Genomic DNA, 24,192 nt, shown 5'->3' on the forward strand with positions numbered 1-24,192 from the left:
TGGAAGAAGTAGAAGAAGAAGATGAGTGTAAAGGATCGTTGCTGGTGTTGTAAAAGAGAATCGGATCAAAACAGGGCAAATATTTTAAAGATAATTAGCAAATATGACTATATGTCCAGGTGGAAACTGTCAAAACGGCAATCCCTCAGAAAAACACATGCATCATTTTCTTCAACAGTAAGAACAAGCCAATTTAAGTGCAAAAAGTGCCCAATCGGAAGAAATCGGAAGAAGCAATGTACTGTAAATAACAGGCATTCACACGCCAAGTACTTACCAACACGGTCATCATTTTTGAGAGAAATAGTAAAGGTGAATGCGAACAAGTTCTCCGTTTAGTGAACAAATTCAACCCAAGAGCTCTTTGGTGACGTGCATGATTAAGTTACTGTTTATCAAATGTCCATCATCGTATAAAGCCCGCCTTGACAATTTCATTGGTCCAAACAGCTTCTGTTCGAGCATAGTTGCTCCACAACGGATCAATTCCAGACCGAATTTCCCAAACTCAAATGTTGTGGGCGGGGCTAAATTCGGCTGGCATCCAGGCTACCACCTAGGAGCCACCACCACAGAAATCGTCATAATTAGTCATCTTTCGTCTGGGACAGCCCAAAATGGTACAGTGTGTACTGGGCATTACTCACACTTGATGTTTCTAAACACCATCTTAAAACAATTAAGTAATATAACTTAATTAGTAAGTAATATAACCAATAAAGCAATTCATAGCCATGATATGTCTATGTGATTTGTTTGCTACTCTTGGATTCTTTTTGAAGCTTGAAAGCGACCCACTATTCACTGCCATTGTATTGGAAAAAGTAACTGGAACACTGTATTGGAAATGCATCAATTTCTCCTTTTGTGCACTGCAATATGTGCTATAATCTCACCATTGTGCTTTTTTCTGTCCCTTTCGCCCTTATTCTACTCTTCAACCTCTGCCCTGTGTTCAGGCTCAACGCTATATCACACAGCTCAAGTCCCAGATCAACAGTCTTGAGGCAGAACTGGAGGAGCAGCGTGTGCAGAAGCAGCGCACGCTGGTGGAGAATGAGCAGCTACGCATGGAGCTAGAGACCTTCCGCCGCCGCAACAATGAACATGAGAGCATGCAGAGCAACTTTTTTGAGGCAGAAAGTGAGTTTGTGCATGAATGCACATAGAGATTCTTAAACAAATATGTGGCAACTGATGCTGATGACTTTCTCGCATGTAGAAAAATCCCAAGCAACAGAGTTGCGTTATAATAAACTGAAGGAAAAGCATGCTGAACTGGTTGCCAACCATGCTGAACTCCTCCGAAAGGTATGACAAAGAATACAGTGTACGTACAGTGAGGAAAATAAGTATTTGAACACCCTGCTATTTTGCAAGTTCTCCCACTTAGAAATCATGGAGGGGTCTGACATTGTCATCGTAGTTGTGAGAGACATAATCTAAAAAAAAAAATCCAGAAATCACAATGTATGATTTTTTAACTATTTATTTGTATGATACAGCTGCAAATAAGTATTTGAACACCTGTCTATCAGCTAGAATTCTGACCCTCAAAGACCTGTTAGTCTGCCTTTAAAATGTCCACCTCCACTCCATTTATTATCCTAAATTAGATGCACCTGTTTGAGGTCGTTAGCTGCATAAAGACACCTGTCCACCCCATACAATCAGTAAATCCAACTACTAACATGGCCAAGACCAAAGAGCTGTCCAAAGACTTTAGAGACAAAATTGTACACCTCCACAAGGCTGGAAAGGGCTACGGGGAAATTGCCAAGCAGCTTGGTGAAAAAAGGTCCACTGTTGGAGCAATCATTAGAAAATGGAAGAAGCTAAACATGACTGTCAATCTCCCTCGGACTGGGGCTCCATGCAAGATCTCACCTCGTGGGGTCTCAATGGTCCTAAGAAAGGTGAGAAATCAGCCCAGAACTACACAGGAGGAGCTGGTCAATGACCTAAAAAAGAGCTGGGACCACCGTTTTCAAGGTTACTGTTGGTAATACACTAAGACGTCATGGTTTGAAATCATGCATGGCACGGAAGGTTCCCCTGCTTTAACCAGCACATGTCCAGGCCCGTCTTAAGTTTGCCAATGACCATTTGGATGATCCAGAGGAGTCATGGGAGAAAGTCATGTGGTCAGATGAGACCAAAATAGAACTTGTTGGTCATAATTCCACTAAACGTGTTTGGAGGAAGAAGAATGATGAGTACCATCCCAAAAACACCATCCCTACTGTGAAGCATGGGGGTGGTAGCATCATGCTTTGGGGGTGTTTTTTCTGCACATGGGACAGGGCGACTGCACTGTATTAAGGAGAGGATGACCGGGGCCATGTATTGCGAGATTTTGGGGAACAACCTCCTTCCCTCAGTTAGAGCATTGAAGATGGGTCGAGGCTGGGTCTTCCAACATGACAATGACCCGAAGCACACAGCCAGGATAACCAAGGAGTGGCTCTGTAAGAAGCATATCAAGGTTCTGGCGTGGCCTAGCCAGTCTCCAGACCTAAACCCAATAGAGAATCTTTGGAGGGAGCTCAAACTCCGTGTTTCTCAGCGACAGGCCAGAAACCTGACTGATCTAGAGAAGATCTGTGTGGAGGAGTGGGCCAAAATCCCTCCTGCAGTGTGTGCAAACCTGGTGAAAAACTACAGGAAACGTTTGACCTCTGTAATTGCAATCAAAGGCTACTATACCAAATATTAACATTGATTTTCTCAAGTGTACAATTACTTATTTGCAGCTGTATCATACAAATAAATAGTTAAAAAATCATACATTGTGATTTCTGTATTTTATTTTTAGATTATGTCTCTCACAGTGGACATGCACCTACGATGACAATTTCAGACCCCTCCATGATTTCTAAGTGCGAGAACTTGCAAAATAGCAGGGTGTTCAAATACTTATTTTCCTCACTGTATATGTATGTTATTGTGATCACAGAGATATTACTCATTTAGTTTGCATTTGTTTCAAATAACTTGGTTATTCTGTTTTCTGGAAATCTGAATAAGTCAAATGGTATATGCCTGTATTACATAGGATTTGTGTACATTTGTATATGCGCATGTTTAAGGATATGCAGTTGTGATTGTGTCCCTTATCTTTTTTAGAGTGCGGACACAGTAAAAATGCTGTCAGCCACACAACAGACTCAAGAGGAAATTGAACGAACTAAGCAACAGTTAGCCTTTGAGGTAGATAGAGTCAGGCAAGAATCAGACATGAAGGTAAGTGTGCACACAAGTCCTCCTTCACTTGAACTGTAACAGCACCCAAGAACTGATTGTAACTCTTCATCTTGTTGCTTCAGTTTGAAGAACAAAAGTTTGATATGGATAAGCTGAGGAGGGAGCTTGAAGCGAAGAATGCAGAGATCCAAAAAGTCAAGGGTTCATTACAGAGCTCTGAGACGGTATGGTATCTAGTATTAACATAACTCTCAGGATGCATTTCCTTGTACACCGTCAGCCAATGAATCACTGTTATACAGGCTTCAGACAATTGTCACACCTGGAGGGTTTTCCCATAGTGTCAGTTACTAAATCAGGGTCTCGTTCCCTACTCAAAGAATCAGGGTTACATATGTAACCGAGATGTTCCAGAGCATTTGTTGAATGAGATCGGATTACTTTTTCAGTTTTTTTGTCCAATACATTGTATATGCTGTAAATTCTTTCTATAAATTCAACATTTGTTTTATTTTCTGTGTTTCCTTCAGACAGGAGAACAGCTGAACAGCTCCATGGCTGCACTTCTGGCGGAAAAGAATAGGCTAACACAGTCTGTGAGCAGTAAAGATGTCGAGCTATCCTCCCTGAAGAAGGAAGCTCAGCTGAAAGAGTTTACTCTACAGCAGGAGCGAGACAGGACCATCAAGGAGCTGGGAGAACTACAAAGCAAACTCAAAGAGAAGGTAGGGTTAAGCTAATGAAGAAGACTTGGATTGATCTATACTGTGCCAAATGTACAAGACATAGTTTATATTGTATAGAGCACAACATGGACCGCTAGTGACCACCCACTCAGGACACCTTAGTAACCCTTTAGCAACCCAGAACAACAATGAGCAACACACTTAGCAACCACCCACAAAACCCAAGCAACTGCATCTGTTTATCTACCTATTGTAATGCGTGTGGGTTATATGCTAGCTTCACAGTTTTTAACCAGCGCTGTTTCGTGGGCTTTTGGCTTTCTGTCGATCGGTGACAAGGAGCTCTGGTGATCACAACACTTGTTTTATTGAACATTTGGAGGTGAACATCATGAATTTGCCACAGCTGATTAAAGTAATTTCTTTTTCTGCTATCACAACTGCCATGCAGACTGTTCTCTCCCGCAATCTAAATTGCAGGCCGCTTTTCTCACGATATTATCCCCCAAATCCTATTTAAAGTCATAGAACATTATTTATAACCCTAAATTTCACTCCCTACACTATCTATTAGAGGTGGGGCATTTTACCAAGTTAACTTGTGCTAGAAACAGACTAGTTTGGGAAGGGTAAAGTACATTTTAGTGTGGGTTTTGGCTTACAATATGCCATATCTCCACTATTTTGGTGTAGAGGGTAATACCCACTCTACACCAACAGCGCAAAAGACTCAATCATTAAAGAAAGAAGAAAGGCTGTGTCTTTGACTACCTGCCAATCTTTCTGTGACTAGCTATAGTAGAATAGCACCCATATTACCTTATCAACTGCCTAGACATGTCCTGCCTAGCTATTAGGGGTGAACCACTACCATTTTTCCTTTTTCTGACAATAGGCAAAATGAATAAATTTTGACCACAAGGTGGCGTTGTCTGAAAACTTTGAGTAACTTCAAGGCATGATTCTGATTACATGTACCAGATACGCCAAAGCGTTGCAGACATACAGGCTGCATCCGAAATTGCATCCTCTCTCGAGTAGGTACTTATTTTGAATACATAATTACTTCACTACCGCCAAAAAAGTATGTTCTATATATTAGGAATGTGTGTAGTATGAATGAAATCCGGACATACTACAGTCAGTATCATGTGACCTACCAGCGTCTGATACGTCACTTCACTGGCATTCACAAATGGGCCTCATGGGATAGTGAAGTGTCTATTGTATGCACACTTCAGAGTCTCACTGGAAGAATTAGGTCATCCGGGTACTTTTTCCTAACACTTTTATGAGTACTGTGAATTCGGACATACTACTTTTGTCACATACTGTTTTTTACCTACTATAGAGTCGGGAAGTGTGCGATTTTCAAATGCAGCCACTGCCTCAGAATGGCAGCCTAGTTTCTCAAGATACACGACAAAAACACTGCATGCTTATTTTGAAGACAATCGCACCAACAGTTCTTTAGTTAGAGCCATTTTAATGTTTTGTTGTATTATAACGCCAAGTGACCTTTCCAAGTTTCATAACAATACATCAGTGCTTTTGTAAATAATAATATTTTACTGCAAAATTCAAAATGGCCTGCACCCAAAATGGTTGAAATCGGGACATTGTGTGTGGATCATTTTAGTACAGTATGATGCACTGAATCTGTCAAGACCAGTCTCGTGATTTTTGGTCAAACTATTCGGAAGTTACCATATTGTTCTAAATATATGATTTTTTTTTTCTTATAAATACATCGGGTTTGTCTTATATTCTGGGTCTAGACTTGTCTTAAAAACGCTAACAGTCCAAGAAAGCTTACCATCTAAGAGCCATGTGACTGTCATGTTTGCGTGCCTCACCGACTGGACCAAACTTCCAACATACATGATTTTAAAATGCAAAACGGTACCCAGATTTCACTTCTACTGTTAATGAAATTTTGGTATGCTACACGGTTTTCAGTATGAGATGGATAGCCTAATTGTTTAATAATTCAGATGGGCTACTACAGGTTATTTTTATGGTATGCCAATAAGTGTGATCGTTGGTTCATTTTAACGTATTTCCAATACTTTCAATACAAAAATATGCCATATGAAAATTATTTTCAATTAAAAGCATTTTCTTTATAAATGTTTTATTAATAAAATATAAGATTTGGTCTTCAAAAAGCCTTTTTCCAAAAGGTACATCTTGAAAAAGGGGGGTCGTCTTATAATCAGGGTCATCTTATATATTCGGAACAATACGCTCTGTTAGGAAGGTTACTTTGGAAATGTAATGGGTTACAGATTACAAGTTACCCTATTAAAAATGTAAGTGGTGTAACTATTTCATTTACTTTACCAGACTACTGACTGGCTCTAAAAAGCGTCAGCACATTACTCATGTGCTAGCCTCTCTCCACTAGCTGCCGGTTAGGTGATTTTTGATTTAGCTTTTTGTTTTTAAAGCTCTGCATGGGCTCGCACCTCAGTATATTAGTGATCTTCTTGTCATGCACAATGCCTCAAGATCCCTACGCTCTTCTAATCAACTTCTTCTTTCGATTCCGCGCTCTCGTTATAAGGCTAAAGGTGACTGGGCTTTCTCTGTGGCGGCTCCTCGACTCTGGAACAGTCTCCCTCTTAATATTAGATCTTCCCCTTCTGTTGCTACTTTTAAATCATCTTCAAAAACTATTTTGTATTCTTTATGTTTTAACTGATTGTGCCCTCAATGGTTTAGATCAGTGGTTCTCAAAGTGTGGTACGAGTACCACTAGTGGTACTCAGGCTGCCTCTAGTGGTACGCAGAGGAATCACTAAATAAATGAATGTTAAAACACATACATTTGAATTGAATCTTTATTTGAGTAAAGTTTAAAGTTAAGTACAGTACAGTTTTAATTTAACTTTACAACACATTTAAATTGAATAATTATTTTATCTACCTGTATGTAAGCACAGTGCAGTGTTAATATACAAACTGTGTATGTTAAAGTGGCTGACAACAATAAATATTCTTATTAGGAATAAACTGCCTCGTTTTTGAGCTGTGCAGAGCTGTAGCCGAATAGTTAGGTCTACTACACTACTGTATTTTAATGTTGGTCATTATGGTGGTACTTGGAGAGCCAAATATTTTCTGAGGTGGTACTTGGGATAAAAAGTTTGAGAACCACTGGTTTAGATCAAATATGTAATTCTGTTTTGATTTGATTTTAATTTTCTTGTACAGCACTTTGGTTACAACCTCTGTTGTTTTAAATGTGCTTTATAAATCAATAAACTAAACTAGAGTAATGTAACTGATTACATTACATTTGATTACTTTTCTAATGTCCAGCACTGAAACACTTTTTTATCACTTGCCACTCTCAGACAGGTTGTAGCCTCAAGCTTTCAGTGGCAATGTGGATTAATGTAGTTGGCAGACGTGGTGCTCTGCAAACTCCAATGAGAACCAATCAAAACCATCAGAATAGCTCTGCTTTACTAAATGGCCTTTAAATCGCTGGAGGCATCGTGCACGTCAAAAACAGGCAAAGCAAAAAATTTATATTATTCAACATATCCTAGCTTTTTACAGAAAATATTCAGATGTAACCCCTTTTGTAATCATTAACATTTTCATAAGTAACTGTAATTTAATTACACATTTTCTTCTCAGTCACTGTAACTGATTACGGTTACATTTATTTTGTAGTTAAATTACATAATCTAGTTACATGTAACTAGTTACTCTCCAACACTGACTATGATATACGCAACAAATATAATCATTCATAGCCCTGTATTCCTTTGATTCGCTACGGATGCATGCACTGTAGCAGCTGTCGCCACTATGTGAATGTGATCCTTTCTCCACGTTTGTTTGTCAAAGTGAAAATTTCCCCATCTCATCCAAGATGTTCATATCTTTCTTTCTTCAGTCGAAAAGAAATTACGTTTTTTTGAGGAAAACATTCCAGGATTTTTCTCCCCATCACAGACTTCCATGGCAACCAAAATGTTGAAGGTCCAAATCAATTCAGTTTCAAAGCGCTTCGAAAGGCTTCAGAGGCTCTGCGCGATCCCAGACGAGGAATAGGGTCTTATCTAGCGAAACGATCGGTCATTTAAATTTTTAAACCTAAATTGCTCATCTTGCCCTGCTCTGCGACATGCCAAGGATTGCGTAATCAGAAGTACCGCCCCTGTGTTTACAAAGCACACATGCAAAGACTATTTTGAAGTTGAAGATGGAGTGTTTTTTGGTAAAGGACGTTTGTATTAGTCCTCGCACGTTCACTTGGGGCGATACTTCCGCCTACGTCTAGTGTGACCTTTCCAACATGATTGTGCAATCACTGGCGAGCCGCAGAGCAGCGCAAGATGAGCAATTTAGGTTAAAAGGTATATACATTTTTTTTTAAATTTGAAAATGACCAATCGTTTAGCTAGATAAGACCCTATTCCTCTCCTGGGATCATGCAGAGCCTCTGAAGCCCTTCGAAGACCTTTGAAACTGCATTGATTTGGACCTTCAACATTTTGGTTGCCATGGAAGTCCATGGTGTGGAGAAAAATCCTGGAATGTTTTCCTCAAAAAAAACGTATTTTCTTTTCGACTGAAGAAAGAAAGACATGGACATCTTGGATGAGATGAGGGTGAGTAAAATATCAGGAAATTCTCATTTTGAAGTGAACTAATCCTTTAATTTGAATGAAAATCCAATGTTAAAATTCCTGAAAATTGACATCCCTATTTTGGGGTCACTGTAGCTTTATACTCATATAGCAGCACTGTGCTAAGGTAACCTTTGCGCATTGTGTTTATAGTTGAGTCATGAGGAGCATCTGCAGCAGAGGTTGTTGGAAGAGCAGTTCACACTGCTGCAGGCGACAGTCACTGAGGCCGAGAACATCATTCAGGACGCTGTCGCTACACTAGACGACCCCCTGCACATCAGCTGTTCCAGCTCCCCAGGTACTGCCGCTCATCCCAATAAAACGTTTTTTCATCAAACAATTATTTATATTTTTATTGACAGGATGATCTGCATGATTTTAGTAAACATCCTCAAATTGACTGTCCCTAGATTACCTCATTAGCCGAGCAGAGGCCACGCTCGGCTCCATTGATACAGTGCAGACGGGCCACTCTGAGTATGTGAAGAGTATGAGGGGTATGTTCTGTCTCTCACTCCCTCTCCATTTTGTTTGTGTATATGTTTGCATGCTCTTTATTCATGCGTGTATGTTATTTCCTGTTTACTGTTTTTGGTTCAGATGCTGGGGGTCTGGTTAGAGCTCTTACTAAGTTTTCTCATCTTGCTGCTGACACAATAACCAATGGAAGTGCGACGGCACACATGGCCCCTACTGACGACGCTGACCGTAAGAGCACACACTTATAAAGCTTGCACTTTGTGGAAAACGCTTACATATGCACAAACCCACAGCTGTGTTAACATGGATTATGGTTTTGTTATGTGCGGATTTACTGTTTTGATTATGCGGACGAATCGCACAAAAACATGTTCAGGTGACATTTCACTCCAAAATCTAAATAATTATATATTATATTAATTATGTTATATTATATTATATTATATTACACTTTATTTTAAGGTGATGTAGTAGTACTTACTCAAATAATAAGTCATATTAATGAACTTGCGTGTTGTTGTTATAGAGTTATGGTTAGGGTTTGGTTTAGGGTTAATTACTTGTAATTATGAATAATTTACTTGCATTACTATAGTAAGTACATTTAGTATAAAGTGTTATTTGTATAGTGTTATTATATTTTATATTATGCAATTAATATTATTCATAATTAATATATTAGAATTTGTTTTTCTTTTTTTTTTTTAAAACATTAAGACGTTTTTGCAGCATAACATTATTTCATGACAATTAAGCATATCCTCCCGAACTCATTACTGTATGTATTGCATTTATGTAATTATGTAATACAGTACAATTATGTAATTCTCATTTATTAATAATATTTTATTTAAATTGTACAATATTGTATTAAAGGGTTAGTTCACCCAAAAATGAAAATTAGCCCTTGATTTACTCACCCTCAAGTCATCCTAGGTGTAGATGACATTCTTCTTTCAGACAAATAAAATAGTTATATAAAAAAAAGTCTTGGCTAATCTTATAATGGCAGTAATTGTTGCTCTGTTTTTGAAGTCCATAAAAATGCATCTGTCCATCAAATAACATGCTCCACACGGTTCTGGGGTGTTAATAAAGGCCTTCTGAAGCGAATCGATGAATTTGCGTAAGAAAAATATGCATATTTAAAACTTTATAAAGTAAAGTTCCGGCCGATCACCTTCAGTATTGTTTATGGGAAAAGTATTGAAAGTGCCTCTGCAGTTCAAAGGCTTACACATCTTGAACTCCGAGAAGGCACTTTCAACACTTTTCCGGAAGGCGATCGGCCGGAACTTTACTTTATAAAGTTTTAAATATGCATATTTTTCTTACACAAATGCATCGATTCGCTTCAGAAGGCCTTTATTAACTCTCCGGACGCCATGTGGACCACGTTATTTGATGGACAAATGCATATTTATGGACTTCAAAAACGTTCAAAATGCTTGGATTAGCCAGGACTTTTTTAATATAACTCCGATTGTATTCGTCTGAAAGAAGAATGTCATATACATCTAGGATGACTTGAGAGTGAGTAAATCATGGGGTCATTTTCATTTTTGGGTGAACCATCCTTTTAAGGCTTGCTGATTTATATCAAAGTTATTGTGTCAATATTTTAATTTGTTTATATGTTCATTCGTGTAATTTCTCTTGCATAATATAGATTTAATTATTGATAAGGCATTGAGGTGTTTTGAATCATTCCAGACGTCATGATGTGTATCCTGTTGTAAGGTAGCTAGCCTTTTTGCCTTATTTTATTTATTGTTAAGTAGATTTAAAAGTAGGGTAACTTGAGAGAGGTGGAGTTGGACAGGAGATAACAGACGTCGGACTCAAAACCGTGTCCGCTCTTAGTTACTAGTGGGGTGAAATGTGAACCTGGACATATTTTCATGACATTTGCTCTCGTAGAACTGCCTGAGGTGTAACTTTGTGTCAGCAACTTAGCATGTGTATATGTGTGTTTATTTATAGGTTTGACAGAGCACTGTAAGAGTTGTGCCACCCAGAGCCTGCAGTATCTTAGGAATCTTAAGTCAAAAGCAACTCTAAGGGGGGCTGATCCCACCTCGATTCAAGCTGCGGTACAGAGGATTCTTAGAATAGCACAGGTGAGGAGTTGCAAAGCAAACACACAAGCTCTATTCCAAAACAGTGAGCTGCTTTGCTGTCCGCTGTCTATATAGGCAGCTACTTTCGCCATCATCCTTATGTAACACTGGGTGTGTTGAACTAACCCTTTAATCAAACTCCAAAAATTTCTTGTTTGGATATTGTGGGATTTGTGACATCACACAGCCAAATACATTTGCAATTGTATTGGATCTGACAGCAGCTGCATCACAAATCTTAAGTAAATGATTTTATAATCCTTATGAAAGCATGACTCTAAATGACGGTTTTATATGGATAATGTTTTCAAAACACTTACTCATGTGCAATAGGGAGTGGGCGTTGATACTGTTTCCTATGCAGTGACTTTAGCCAATCATAACATTGGCTGTTTACTGGCAAGCCTTAAAAACCTTAAAAATGTATCATATCCATATCAAGGGTCAGAATTAGGATTAAAAATAAAAGTTTTTCCGCAAATATAAATATATATATATATATATATATATATATATATATATATATATATATATATATATATATATATATATATATATATATATATATATATATATATATATATATATATATATATATATATATATATATATATATATATATATATATATATATATATATATATATTTATTTATTTATTTATTTATTTATTTTTTTGGTGTACAATCTTTATTAACATTATAAATTAACTTCAAGGAACATATAAAAAAAAAATGAAAGCCGTGTCATGACCCCTTTAAGAGTCACACAATTGTGTCATATCACACACAAATAGTGCAGCTCATGCAAAGTTCTTGAAGGGGTCATGAACTTGCTTTTTAAAAAAATGTATACTGTTGTCTGAGGTCAACTTATGAAGTTTGTGTGATTTTTACATTCAAAAACATCATAATGAATAAGTAATAGTCTATTTTATACCCTGGTTTTGAGCTTCTCTCATGGAACGCTCGGTTTTTATGGGCGTGCCGCACGGAAGACTTTGAAGTAAACGCCCACTGCTATGATTGGATAAGCTTTGCATATTTAATGAGCTTCTGCTCCCCCATGAGTACACGTGAGGCATTGTTTTGAAAGCGTGTGGGAAAACGGCAACCGGAATGATTCGTCATCAAATCAAGAGAGTGAACAACACACATCAAGAAAGGAATGTTTTTTCACTATTTAAGGCAGGTGATGCGTATTGGTAGCCCGTCTGGAAAAAACATAAGCCCGGGACGTTGGGCTTTGCGAGCCCTGTGACAGCATGGTAAGTTAGGTTCAGTTAGACACGTACACATAATCAATAGATATCAAACAATCTGTAACAATGCAATACTATCACATATAAAAACATTTTTACTCACATTAGAGCAGAGGTGTCCAATCCTGCTCCTGGAGGGCCACTGTCCGGCATCCTGTCTGCAAATCCAGTCTCTTGTTTACAAACGAATCCGTGGTGAAATGAAGGAACAAGCGTGCAATGTCTTCCCCACATGAGCTGGATATTCATTAAAAATAAAGTTCAACCACGCATTCCCAATATTAAAATCCAAAGGAAGCTTATCCAGCGACTGTGTTCTTCCACAACCAGGCACAGCGCAATATCTTGCTATCTTCGGCATGTTTATTGCTCGGTAGCGCGATCCGTTTAGCTCCTTGAGTCGGTGGGTGGGGCTACAGAATCAGGCGTTGTTCTTCTTTTGTTGAGGCGGTGTTTCCCCACACTCTGACGTCACAGCGTGGCACATTCTGAGATTGATCGTTTTCTGGGCCTGGTGTCAATAAAAGCTATTCTTTGACTAAAAAGGAAGTTTTCAGCTTCGAAACTTACAGAATATTCTTATACCACAATTAACTTTTATATATCAAAGGCTGAATGCAAAGTTGATTTCTCAATTCATGACCCCTTTAAGAGACTAGAAAGTTACTAAGTTAGCAATACAGTACTCTAAAAACGGCACACACAAATATTGGGTTCATTTGTTTTCATTATTTCATGTCATAGATAGAGCTATATTTTTATTTATTTGTTGCTGTATATTTATAATTAACATTTAACATATGAGCGTGTTGCAGTGCATTGTGTATTGATTAAATATCATTCTTCCTTCTGTTCATTCATTGAAACAATGCCTTGATTACTTTTACACTGATGTTTTAGTTCTTAGATGAATAATTTTGCTACCTCACAATAATGTCTTTTTTGTTGAAGACACATTATTTGCTGTGTGAAGGCTGACAAATATTGAGATATATTGTTTTAGCTATACAACCCAACCCAATACATAGATATTTTGAAGACCTAAAAAGTCTTAAAAATTATATTTAAATGATCATACAATTAATATCTCAATCATTCTTTTATTCGCTTGTTTTCTTGTCCTTCTATATCGTGCATTATTTTATTTTCCCTTTTCAGGATCTGAGGCCAAAAGGAATGGATGTTAGTAAGGACGAGCTGGGCGACATGGTGGATAAAGAAATGGCTGCTACCTCTGCTGCTATTGAGGAGGCTGTTAGGAGAATAGATGTGAGTAAAAAGAGTCATTTATTGGTCACAGAAAACCTCTGCTTTGTGTAAAAACTTCCTGTCATATAATAACTTCTTATTGCAGCATAGTGTGACATGTTCACAGCCCTGTTATGGATTATAGCTTTATGAAGTGTTATGTTGGTGTTTGTGTACTGGGTCTCAGAGGAGCATATGCAGTCATATTGAGGCATTAAGGTTATTATATATTATATATTTTGCTTTTGTTTTGATCTTGATTTTAATTGTTTGGCTGTATAGGAAATGATGAATCAGACCAGGAAGGACGCAACAGGAGTCCAACTGGAGGTCAATGAAAGGTACTTGATTTTTATGCCTGTAACCAGTTGACTTGTTGAAACCTAGAAAGTGTCACACATTTAATGTACAGAATGCTTGCATGTGTCAATTTATATGCATTTTTTCTCTTATTTTTTTACCTTCAAGAATCCTAAATAGCTGCACTGGCCTTATGAAGGTAAGATTAGAACATATGGAACTATACATGCTAAAATCTAACATTTCATATTTTATTTACTTCAATAGATATGTTTCCATCCACCTATTTTTATGCAAATTTAGGATATCACCGTTAAAAAACGCTGGATGGAAAGTTCTACAAATGTGCTCAATTGAGGCAGATACATTTTTTTTGTCCAATAAGAAGACATAATGCATAAACTACGATGGATACACATTTAAAGAATAAATCCCTCAATGCGCAACAGCAGATAATTTTTAGCAGATTTTAGTAGATTTTAGCAGCAGTTTGGAAGTGACTGTTGGTTAACGTGTAGTCTTAATGGGATGCATTTCATTCACTATTTCATATTTGTCCTGTTGTCTGACAACAGAACTTTTATTTGGAATTTGGCTGTATTAAAATGCAGTGTGTGGGCACAGAGAGTAGGAGATAAGTGAACAAATCTAACGGGCTGATACTAGGCAGAATGCAAATATGACATCATGCTGTCATGAATATGCTAATTCATGTTATCTAGCAACATTTGGCAACTTTTCAAGCTGGCTTTAGCTACTTTCCATTGAAAGAAGTTGGCAACATTGCACCGATTGCAGCGACTTCCATTTTTATTACAGGTATTTTGAGCCAATTTCCCAGGAAGTGACAATTTTGTTCTCTTGAACGTACGGGATAGAAACTATGCTTTTTTTGTGTCCAAATGTTTTATGCAATATTCCAATTTTGTGCATAAGTGAAATTTGCCACTTGAATGGAAACATAGCTAGTGATGTTCTTAGTCAGTGAAGAAAACAAACTTGTTCCATCTGTTGTGTATTTTATTTTAAGGTGTCCTTGTTACTGCGTAATTAAACAAATTAGTACCGAGTAATATTAATTAACCACATGCACTTACTATAGGGTTAGTGTTTGTGAATATGCATAATTTACTGTTATTACAATAGTAAGTACATGTAACGTATAACAAGGACCCTGTAAAATAAAGTTACTGTGTATCACTTATATATTATTTGAATGGTAATACCCTTCAGGCAATTCGTCTTCTGGTGTTGGCATCCACAGACCTGCAAAAGGAGATTGTGGAGAGTGGAAAGGTAAAGTGTTAAAATTATCATCATCATTATTCTTGTCATTATTTTTTTATCCTTATGTTATCCTTGGTGGCCTAAATTGTACTTTAAAGTTAGTTTTAGTCTGTATTATCAAATGGAAAGTTTTAAAACCTTAAAATTTAGCATCTGTTTTATTAGAATTGATATAGTGATTGTGATTGCTCTGTGTGTGTGTGTGTGTGTGTGTGTGTGTGTGTGTGTGTATGTTTGTTTTTGTGTTTTTATGAGGATACAAATCTGTATAATGGTATTACACTGGTATTGCGACATATACATTAAATATGAGGACATTTCATATGTCCTCATATTTAAAATAGCTTTAAAAACATACTAAACAATGTTTTATTAAAAATGTAAAAATGCAGACTGTTTCCTGTGATGGGTAGGTTTAGGGGGAGGGGGGTAGAATGTACAGTATAAAAACCATTACGCCCATGGAATCTCCTCACTTAGGTAGCAAAACAAACCTGTGTGTGTGTTACCTGAGAGATACCTCAACATGTATTCTTTCTAGGGCGCAGCTTCGATAAAAGAGTTTTATGCTCGTAACTCTCGCTGGACAGAGGGTCTTATTTCTGCCTCCAAAGCTGTGGGATGGGGTGCAACACAGATGGTGTATGTATTTTTGCTACATGTTCAAGAGCTGATATGATTTTTGGTAACACTTTATTGTACAGTGTCCTTGATACACGTTACATTTAATTACTATAGTAATTACTATAAATTGTGCATAATTACATACAACTAACCTTAAACCAAACCCTAACCCTAAAATAAGTACATGTAGTTAATTATTGTTACTCAATACTTAAATGTATAATTGCACTGTAACACGGACAAAATAAAGTGTAACCCAAATTTTTTATATGCCACATTGTTTTTGTTGTTAACAAATGTGTGCTTTCCCTTTCCAACAGTGATTCTGCTGATAAAGTGGTGTTGCACACTGGGAAATATGAGGAGTTGATCGTCTGCTCTCATGAGATCGCTGCTAGTACTGCACAGCTTGTTGCAGCCTCCAAGGTTACACTTTTATATCATATATAGGGCAGTGAATCAAAAGCGATCAGAAAAATCAATGCTGCATTAACTGCATTATAATTTTCTATTGTGTGAAACAGGGGCAGTTATAGACCCTTTTTAGGGGGGCTTCAGCCCCCCTTAACTTCTGCCCCAGCCCCCCTAAAAAATGTGTGATTAACCTTTAAAGCATATGAAACTGGCGGGAGGCTTCGGCTTCGTCCTGTCTTATAGTCTGCGTGTTCTTCAATCCGCTGCGGCGCCGAGCAGAGCGCACGTCAGAAGCAGAGGTGTGTGCGTTCATCTGAGCCTCATTGGTCTGTCATCACTCGTCAATGTCAAAATATTCGAGAAAACCAATCAAATCAGAGTAGGCGGGCTTTATGTTCACACAGAATCTGCTGAGGCTAAACACGAATTTTAGCAGCACGACTCGACGTCAAGTGAGAGAAATGTAAGCTAAGACTCTGCTTCTTTAAGTCAGAAATGTTAAACAAAGAAAAAAATATTCAGGCAAATTAATAGCCTACACTTTTGTCTAATTTCGCCAATTTGAATTGAAAATAGGCCAATGTGATTCATAATGTAATTAACAAACAAGAAATATTAACAAAACCGTTTTCTTCAGATTAGGCATAAGATTAATAATGAATGTGTACATATTGTAAATTAATATTATTCCATTTGTAGCCTTCAGTAAATAAATAAAAAAGCTCAGCTATTTCAGCCTGTATTGGGCATAAGATTAGTAATAAATGTGTTTATTTTGTGAATTAATTTAATAAACTTAAAACTTTAATAAACAGTAAATTAACGTGTCTAAGAAAAGTATTCATAAAACATATAAATATCAGTATGTTAATATGTAAACCATATTTACTTCTCTGACGAAAATTGAAAAACTATATCAGTTAAAGCTCAGCGTTAGGAGGGGAAGAGACTGGGCAAGATAAAAACAGAGAAAAAAGAGAGATGTGGAGATAAGAAAGACAAATAATCTACTGCCCAGTGACATGGTTTTCAAGCTACTGTTATCTAATTTTTTGGCCTTCAGAACATCTTAAAATGCACATATGTAGATCAGAGAAATAAACATTTTCTCGGGGGAGCTTTTAAAGTATTACTTTATAAGTATGACTAAACAGCCATCCCATGGATATGCATGTTAGTAAGCTACTAGTTAATAGCGCAATTTGGACCCTAAAATACCCTCACTGGGGGCTAAGCCCCCCTAAAATGAAAATCCTAGAACCGCGCCTGGTGTGAAACAGTCTATATTAATATATTAATCACAGAATTAATCACATTATTTTCCCCAGTCCTAATATTTGTGTTTATATATGTTAATTTCAGGGTATTTGGGGGGAAAAGTGAAAATAAATAGCTATAACTTTTGAAAGCAAAAGCAATAGCCATTTCACTAAAAGTAGCCATGCCCACTACTTTAAATCTCACTACATTTGGTCAAATTTTCTCATTTGTAATGTTAGTATAGTTTATCACTTCTACCACAGCAAATACAAGGTCAATTTTAACTGACTTGGTGAGTTATGAATTGCAAATCAGTAAATTCCTCTTCTTGTCACTGCCGTTTTGTTGCAGTCTGAAGCCCTGCACAAACTATTGTCATATATTGTAATATTTGCCTTGTTTGATCTCTGTTCTGTCAATAACTTTTCATAATGTTATAATTATTTGAATGTTTTGAGGCACTGCCTCACATCTTTGCCTTTTCCTCTACAGGTGAAAGCTGACCGCGGCAGTAGGAAGCTCGGCACTCTTCAGCAGGCCTCGCGTCATGTTAATGAGATGGCTGCTGGCGTCGTGGCGTCCACCAAGACCGGGCTGGACCAGATCGAGGATAAGGGTAAGTGTGATGTTATAGGGGCTTTTGGGTCATGGTTCCTCATGCTTCTCTTCAATAAGAGCTATGACACATTTATTAACATGATTCTTTTTCTTCTCATGCGCATATTAAGACACCATGGACTTCTCTGGCATGTCCCTGATTAAGCTCAAAAGAGAAGAGATGGAGGCACAGGTTTGTTTTAATAAGTTTTTTTTTTTGTCACATGCTTAATGAAATTGTAAGGATGATGTTTAGTGCATGTATGACTTGACAGATACTTCTTCTTTAAGGGGTTAGTGTTGGGGAACAAAGGTTATCAGTGTAGTTTGGATAAAACCAGGCTAATATGATCATACTGATTCTAGTAAGCACTCTGGCTGCTGCATTTTATACCAGTTGAAGTTTTTTAATACGCCTGCAGGAAATCCACCCACTAATGCATTACAGCAATCTAGTCTTTAGGTCCTGAACACATTGAGCACATGAACACATTTCACCATTTGCCACTGAGAGCATGTGCAGTAACTTAAAAATATCTGAGATGGAAGAATGTCCAGGTTCCTAAAGGCCATTACATACTCCACAAGAACAGAGAAAAAAGTTCTCGCAGCCCTGGTTTGGGAGTTCTCGTAGCTAGTTCTCGACACATCGTCTGAGCAGAACTTTTTTCTTTTGGGTGTCCGAGAACTATTGCATGATTGGTCAGAAATTTAAACGCGTGCTGCAGTGGGCTGGGCCTCTGAGGACTCCCTAGAAGTTTGGCACCTGCTTTTCTCGTGAAATATGGAATGTCCTGGCCAGAATTAATTTTGTTCTTGTTCTTGCCACCTCGAAAAAACGAACAAATTTATTTGATCTTGCGGAGTATGTACCAAGCTTAACCAAAGACATTCATCAAGAGATGGTCCAGTAATTAAGAACTTTTTTCCTGACTTAAGCAGCAGGAAATTACTACTCATCCATCTTTTGATATTATCTATTATAGTGATTAGTTCAAAGGAAAAGATGATAAATGAATTATGATTACCGGTATTTATAAATATTTGTATTGGGGAGGCATCATGATCTCCATTAGATCTGTATTAAAGTTTGTCTGGCTATCACCAGACCAAGCTCAATTTAAGATTGAACATTGGTCTGGGGAGTCTGCTCTGTACTTTCTACTGAACACGCGAGCATAAACGCGCATAAATTAAATGACTCTGTACAATTGGATAGTCCTTCAACCAATCAGACCACAAGAGGCGTGATAAACAAGCATAATTCAAATGACTCTGTACGCAATTGGATAGTCCTTCAACCAATCAGACCACAAGAGGCGTGATAAACAAGCATAATTCAAATGACTCTGTACGCAATTGGATAGTCCTTCAACCAATCAGACCACAAGAGGCGTGATAAACAAGCATAATTCAAATGACTCTGTACGCAATTGGATAGTCCTTCAACCAATCAGACCACAAGAGGCGTGATAAACAAGCATAATTCAAATGACTCTGTACGCAATTGGATAGTCCTTCAACCAATCAGACCACAAGAGGCGTGATCCAGGGGCAACGACCCATCGCTTCTCTATCCGTCATCATGATAATCCCTCCAATAGCGGGCCAGGTGGATAAGCCAGTCTTTGATTGGTTCCCGCAAAAGTGCAACAGAAGCAGTAAAAATTAATGTACGGGTTGCCGGGCGAAATCAAATCGCTGGCAGATCAGGCTGGGTTTACCCAGTCTATATTAAAGGGTTAGTTCATCCAAAACTGAAAATGACCCCCTGATTTACTCACCCTCAAGCCATCCTAGTATATGACATTCTTCTTTCAGACGAATACAATTGGAGTTATATAAAAAAATGCCCTGGCTAATCCAAGCATTATAATGGCAGTGAATGGCAGCCCAAAATTTGAAGCCCAAAAAAGTGCATACATTATAAATGTAATTGATAAAGGCCTTCTGAAGCGACGCAATGAATTTGTTTAAGAAAAATATCCATATTTAGGTCAAAACGCTTATGCTACGTCTGACGTCATACGTTGCGCCAGTTAATTTTATAACGTGTTAAATAGGGATGTTTTTCTTACACAAACCCATCGCTTCGCTTTATTAACCCCCCGAACCATGTGGAGCACTTTTATAATGGATGGATGCACTTTTTAGGTCTTCAAATTTTGGCCTGCAGGACGTTTTTTAATATAATAACTTTAATAATAACTCTGATTGTGTTCATCTGAAAGAAGAATATCATATACACCTAAGATGGCTTGAGGGTGAGTAATTTTCATTTTTGGGTGAACTATCCCTGGGAAGATGAAAAGTGCAGTGAACAATCAAGCTAAAATCCACCCTTGACAGACCCATGCCCACAAGTCTCTGTTGAAGCGCCCCCGGACCTTCGGCATCAATCGGGTATGGCAGAGTATGGCTGCCTGGTCAGAGTCTGATGAGTCTTGACATTGTCATTCTGGAATATGGCCATGATGTGTCTTCCTATATGGTTGTTTAAGAAGTGAAAAGCTACACACTCCATCAATTAGGATTAGAAGAACTGTTGCCAAACATAACATGCTAGAAACACAATAATCACTGCAATAATGATAAACTCATAGACTCTTAAGCATATATTTTTTTGTTTTTGGCCAGACAGTGAATATATTTTATTCCAGGAATTATATCACTATGTGTAACATAATTAAAAATAATATAAATTATTTAGTAAAAGTAATTTCTGGTTTGATTGCTTCTATTGCTCTCCTCATTTGTAAGTCGCTTTGGATAAAAGCGTCTGCTAAATGATTAAATAGAAAAGAGAAAAGCAAATAGAAAAGCGCTCTGGTAAGTATTCATGTCACGTGAGTTCAACAGCGTTATGTGTCTATTTACAACATGATTTTGAGTATTGTAGACAATCACAGGCATTTCTGTTGAAAATAGTGACTAATCAGAGGTGTTTAAGTTACTGGTAGTGAGAATCCGCTCAGTATCTTTCAAAATGCTGAATTAGTTCAATTGCAAGTTACATTTGCACTATATGCGTTATATTTGGTAACGCATATATAGACCCGTTTAACATAAAGACAGCGATCTGAAATGCACCAGTGCATCACCATATCTGATGTCAGGGAGAGTTTTGCAGGGTCCCTGCAGTGTAGCACGTCACAAGCCTGTAATGAGGATTGTATCTCGAGCCATGCGTTCAGTCAGCTCAGCAGGGGATGATGGCAGTAGTCAGACAGGCAGAGGTCAGCTCCGGGAGATCAGTCCACACATAGCGTTAATCCAGGGATGACACAAGATCAAGGTCAGTAACAGGCAGAGTTTGTTAGGAGGGAGCAGTCGAAACAGCAAACAAATAAAAATGGGTCAATCTCACACTAAGAGTAGTACACAAGATCAAAGTCAGCCGTGGTAAACCGAAGAGTGTTGGAATTCTGCTCTGGAGCTCTGCTGGACACACATGTAGTTGCAAGACTTAACAGACAGACAAAACCTTGACACCGAAGAGCTGCAGAGAAAGTCTAGATGTAGAGCAAGTAATAAAAGAGCCGTAAGGTGAGCTTACACACCCTAGTTCTGACAGCACAAGGTGAAAGGCACAGATTGGTTGTAGGTCTATCCAATTGAGTGCAGAGGCATTTTCTTTCCTGGTTCGGTTGAAACAAGCCTCATAATCACAGCCCAATGGAGCAGTATCAGACTTGAGAATCAGAGTATGACGACGTCAGGCTAGCTATTCTATATTTTGAAACTGCAACTAATTGAATGCAAATGAGGCTAAAATTTAAATAGAGAGAAAGGGTGTTTGAATTAAAGGCACTTTTCACCCGCTGACACTGTTTGAAAGTGATGGAAAAGTGTTTGAATTTCACTCTAAAAAATCTGTATAAAACCTCAGTAGTTTAGTGTATTTATGAATGCTACTGATAAGTCTCTGAAACCAAGCAGCACTTCTGCACTTGATACGATGCATATAATATAACTCTGTTTTTTATTTCCTCTCCCAGGTGAAGGTTCTCGAGCTTGAGACCATGCTGGAAAATGAGCGCCTGCGTTTGGGCGAACTCAGGAAGAAACACTATGTGATAGTAGGTGTCCCTCTGGAGGAACTGGCTCAGGACAATGGCCTGCTAGCTTCTCCCAACGTGACTGCTGGCCCGTCCTCCCCCAAACCCTCAAAACCCACTCTAATGAAGAAACCAGTTCTTGCACAGAAACCCAACATCCCCCCCAAAAGCACGGTAACACTCTTTTTGTAAATTTTACACACCTTTCCACCTGTTAGCATCTATTTAGGTTATTGAGTTTGAGGGGTTTTCATATGTTGCATGGAGATGTCTTTTATAGATATAAGTGAATTTATAAGTGAATACAAATTTTTGGTCACTTTAGATTAGGGTCCAATTCTCACTAATAAAAAACGATTAACTATGACTTTTGCCTCAACTCTTAATTACTGCTTAATAATAGTTAGTAAGGTAGTTGTTAAGTTTAGGTATTGGGTAGGATTAAAGGGATAGTTCACCCAAAAATGAAAATTCTGTCATCATTTACTCACCCTCAAGTTGTTCCAAACCTGTATGAGTTTCTTTGTTCTGCTGAACACAAAAGAAGATATTTAGAAGAATGTTTGTAACTAAGCAGATAGAGCAACTATTGACTACCATAGTATTTTTTGTTCCTACTATGGTAGTCAATAGTTGCTCTCTCTGCTTTGTTACAAGCATTCTTCTAAATATCTTCTTTTGTGTTCAGCAGAACAAAGAAACTCATACAGGTTTGGAACAACTTGAGGGTGAGTAAATGATGACAGAATTTTCATTTTTGGGTGAACTATCCCTTTAAGGGATGTAGAATATGATCATGCAGAATAAGGCATTAATATGTTCTTTATATGTACTAATAAACAGCCAATATCCTCGTAATATGCATGCTAATAAACAACTAGTTAATAGTGAGAATTGGACCCTAAACTAAAAGGTTTGTTTTTTTGTTTTTTTTACATTTTGGAATAAACCAAAGCCATGTGTACAATCATTGCAACCAATTATACCATGGCACTGTTGATTTGTATTCTACACGCTGATCAGCCACAACATTAAAACCACTGCGAGGTGAAGTGAATAACATTGATTATATCATTACAGTGGCACCTTGGTGTCACCGCTAACCTGTTAGTAATCTGATTTGATGCCAGTAAATAGTTCTGCCACTTAAAAGATGTATTACTTTATCAATCATCTTGCCACTGCAATATGTAGCAACTAATAGTTTCACTGCTAGTGCACAATTCTACTGAGAGCCAGGGCAGATTCAGATAGTAAGACGCTACATTTTTACTCCAAAATTAATTCGATGTTGGACACCCAAGCTTTACTTTGGACCTTTTCCCTTTAGAGGTATTAACAGCAGTTTGGGGTTTTTTTTAAACAGCCATTGGACTGTTGGTTTATAGAAAATGTTAGTCTACTGAACAAAAAATGTTTGATCCAATCTCCACGCCAGGAATATTGAATCCAGTCTATTTTGTGTGGTATCTAAAACTCAAAACCAGTTAACTCCTTCACTGCCACTGACGGAATTTTCCGGCTTTCCATATTTTCAGTAGGGAGAACTATCACACATCTTCTGAAAGAGTACAAAATCTCCTGATAAAACACATGCGAAGAAGCAGAAACAAGCAATGCAATATGTAATCATATGCATTAAATAACGCAATCATCAACATTAAACATCATATAAATCTAAATTGCCTAATGTTAGCCAATGAAATGTCGACCCAGGGCTAGCCATAGGACTGTGAAGCTTAGGGGTGTTGATGGATGAGATCTAATCCATCTATGTTTTGATCATCGTTCTGAATCTGATCCAGATGTAGTTTTTCTCAGTTTTTCTTTTTCCTCAAAATTAAACGTACCCACATTCAAATATTGATAAAAAAGAATTAATGAAGCTATTTGTTCTTATTTTATTACTGACGGTCTTTAACAATATAAAAAATTTGCCCTATTAGGATATTAGTTTTTAGAGTCATAACCTTATTTATTATGCTTATATGGCTCAAAAACAATAC

The 24,192-nt window shown here is 37.6% G+C and overlaps 1 protein-coding gene across 1 annotated transcript in view; it reads left to right on the forward strand.

The window, feature by feature from the left end:
* hip1rb (huntingtin interacting protein 1 related b) overlaps positions 1-24,192 on the forward strand; it is a 60,580-nt gene that overhangs the window by 34,623 nt on the left and 1,765 nt on the right. The window contains exons 14-31 of the mRNA XM_079815962.1: positions 960-1,143; positions 1,223-1,311; positions 3,127-3,243; positions 3,327-3,428; positions 3,735-3,929; positions 8,690-8,837; positions 8,950-9,036; positions 9,140-9,247; positions 11,003-11,139; positions 13,557-13,667; positions 13,929-13,987; positions 14,115-14,145; positions 15,180-15,242; positions 15,775-15,875; positions 16,178-16,283; positions 18,024-18,147; positions 18,260-18,321; positions 22,127-22,360. Coding sequence (XP_079672088.1) covers positions 960-1,143; positions 1,223-1,311; positions 3,127-3,243; positions 3,327-3,428; positions 3,735-3,929; positions 8,690-8,837; positions 8,950-9,036; positions 9,140-9,247; positions 11,003-11,139; positions 13,557-13,667; positions 13,929-13,987; positions 14,115-14,145; positions 15,180-15,242; positions 15,775-15,875; positions 16,178-16,283; positions 18,024-18,147; positions 18,260-18,321; positions 22,127-22,360 — 2,058 coding nt within the window. The remainder of the gene's footprint in view (positions 1-959; positions 1,144-1,222; positions 1,312-3,126; positions 3,244-3,326; positions 3,429-3,734; positions 3,930-8,689; positions 8,838-8,949; positions 9,037-9,139; positions 9,248-11,002; positions 11,140-13,556; positions 13,668-13,928; positions 13,988-14,114; positions 14,146-15,179; positions 15,243-15,774; positions 15,876-16,177; positions 16,284-18,023; positions 18,148-18,259; positions 18,322-22,126; positions 22,361-24,192) is intronic.

Source organism: Gobio gobio (assembly GCF_949357685.1).
Source record: "Gobio gobio genome assembly, chromosome: 4".
In the NCBI taxonomy this organism is placed as follows: Eukaryota; Metazoa; Chordata; class Actinopteri; order Cypriniformes; family Gobionidae; genus Gobio; species Gobio gobio.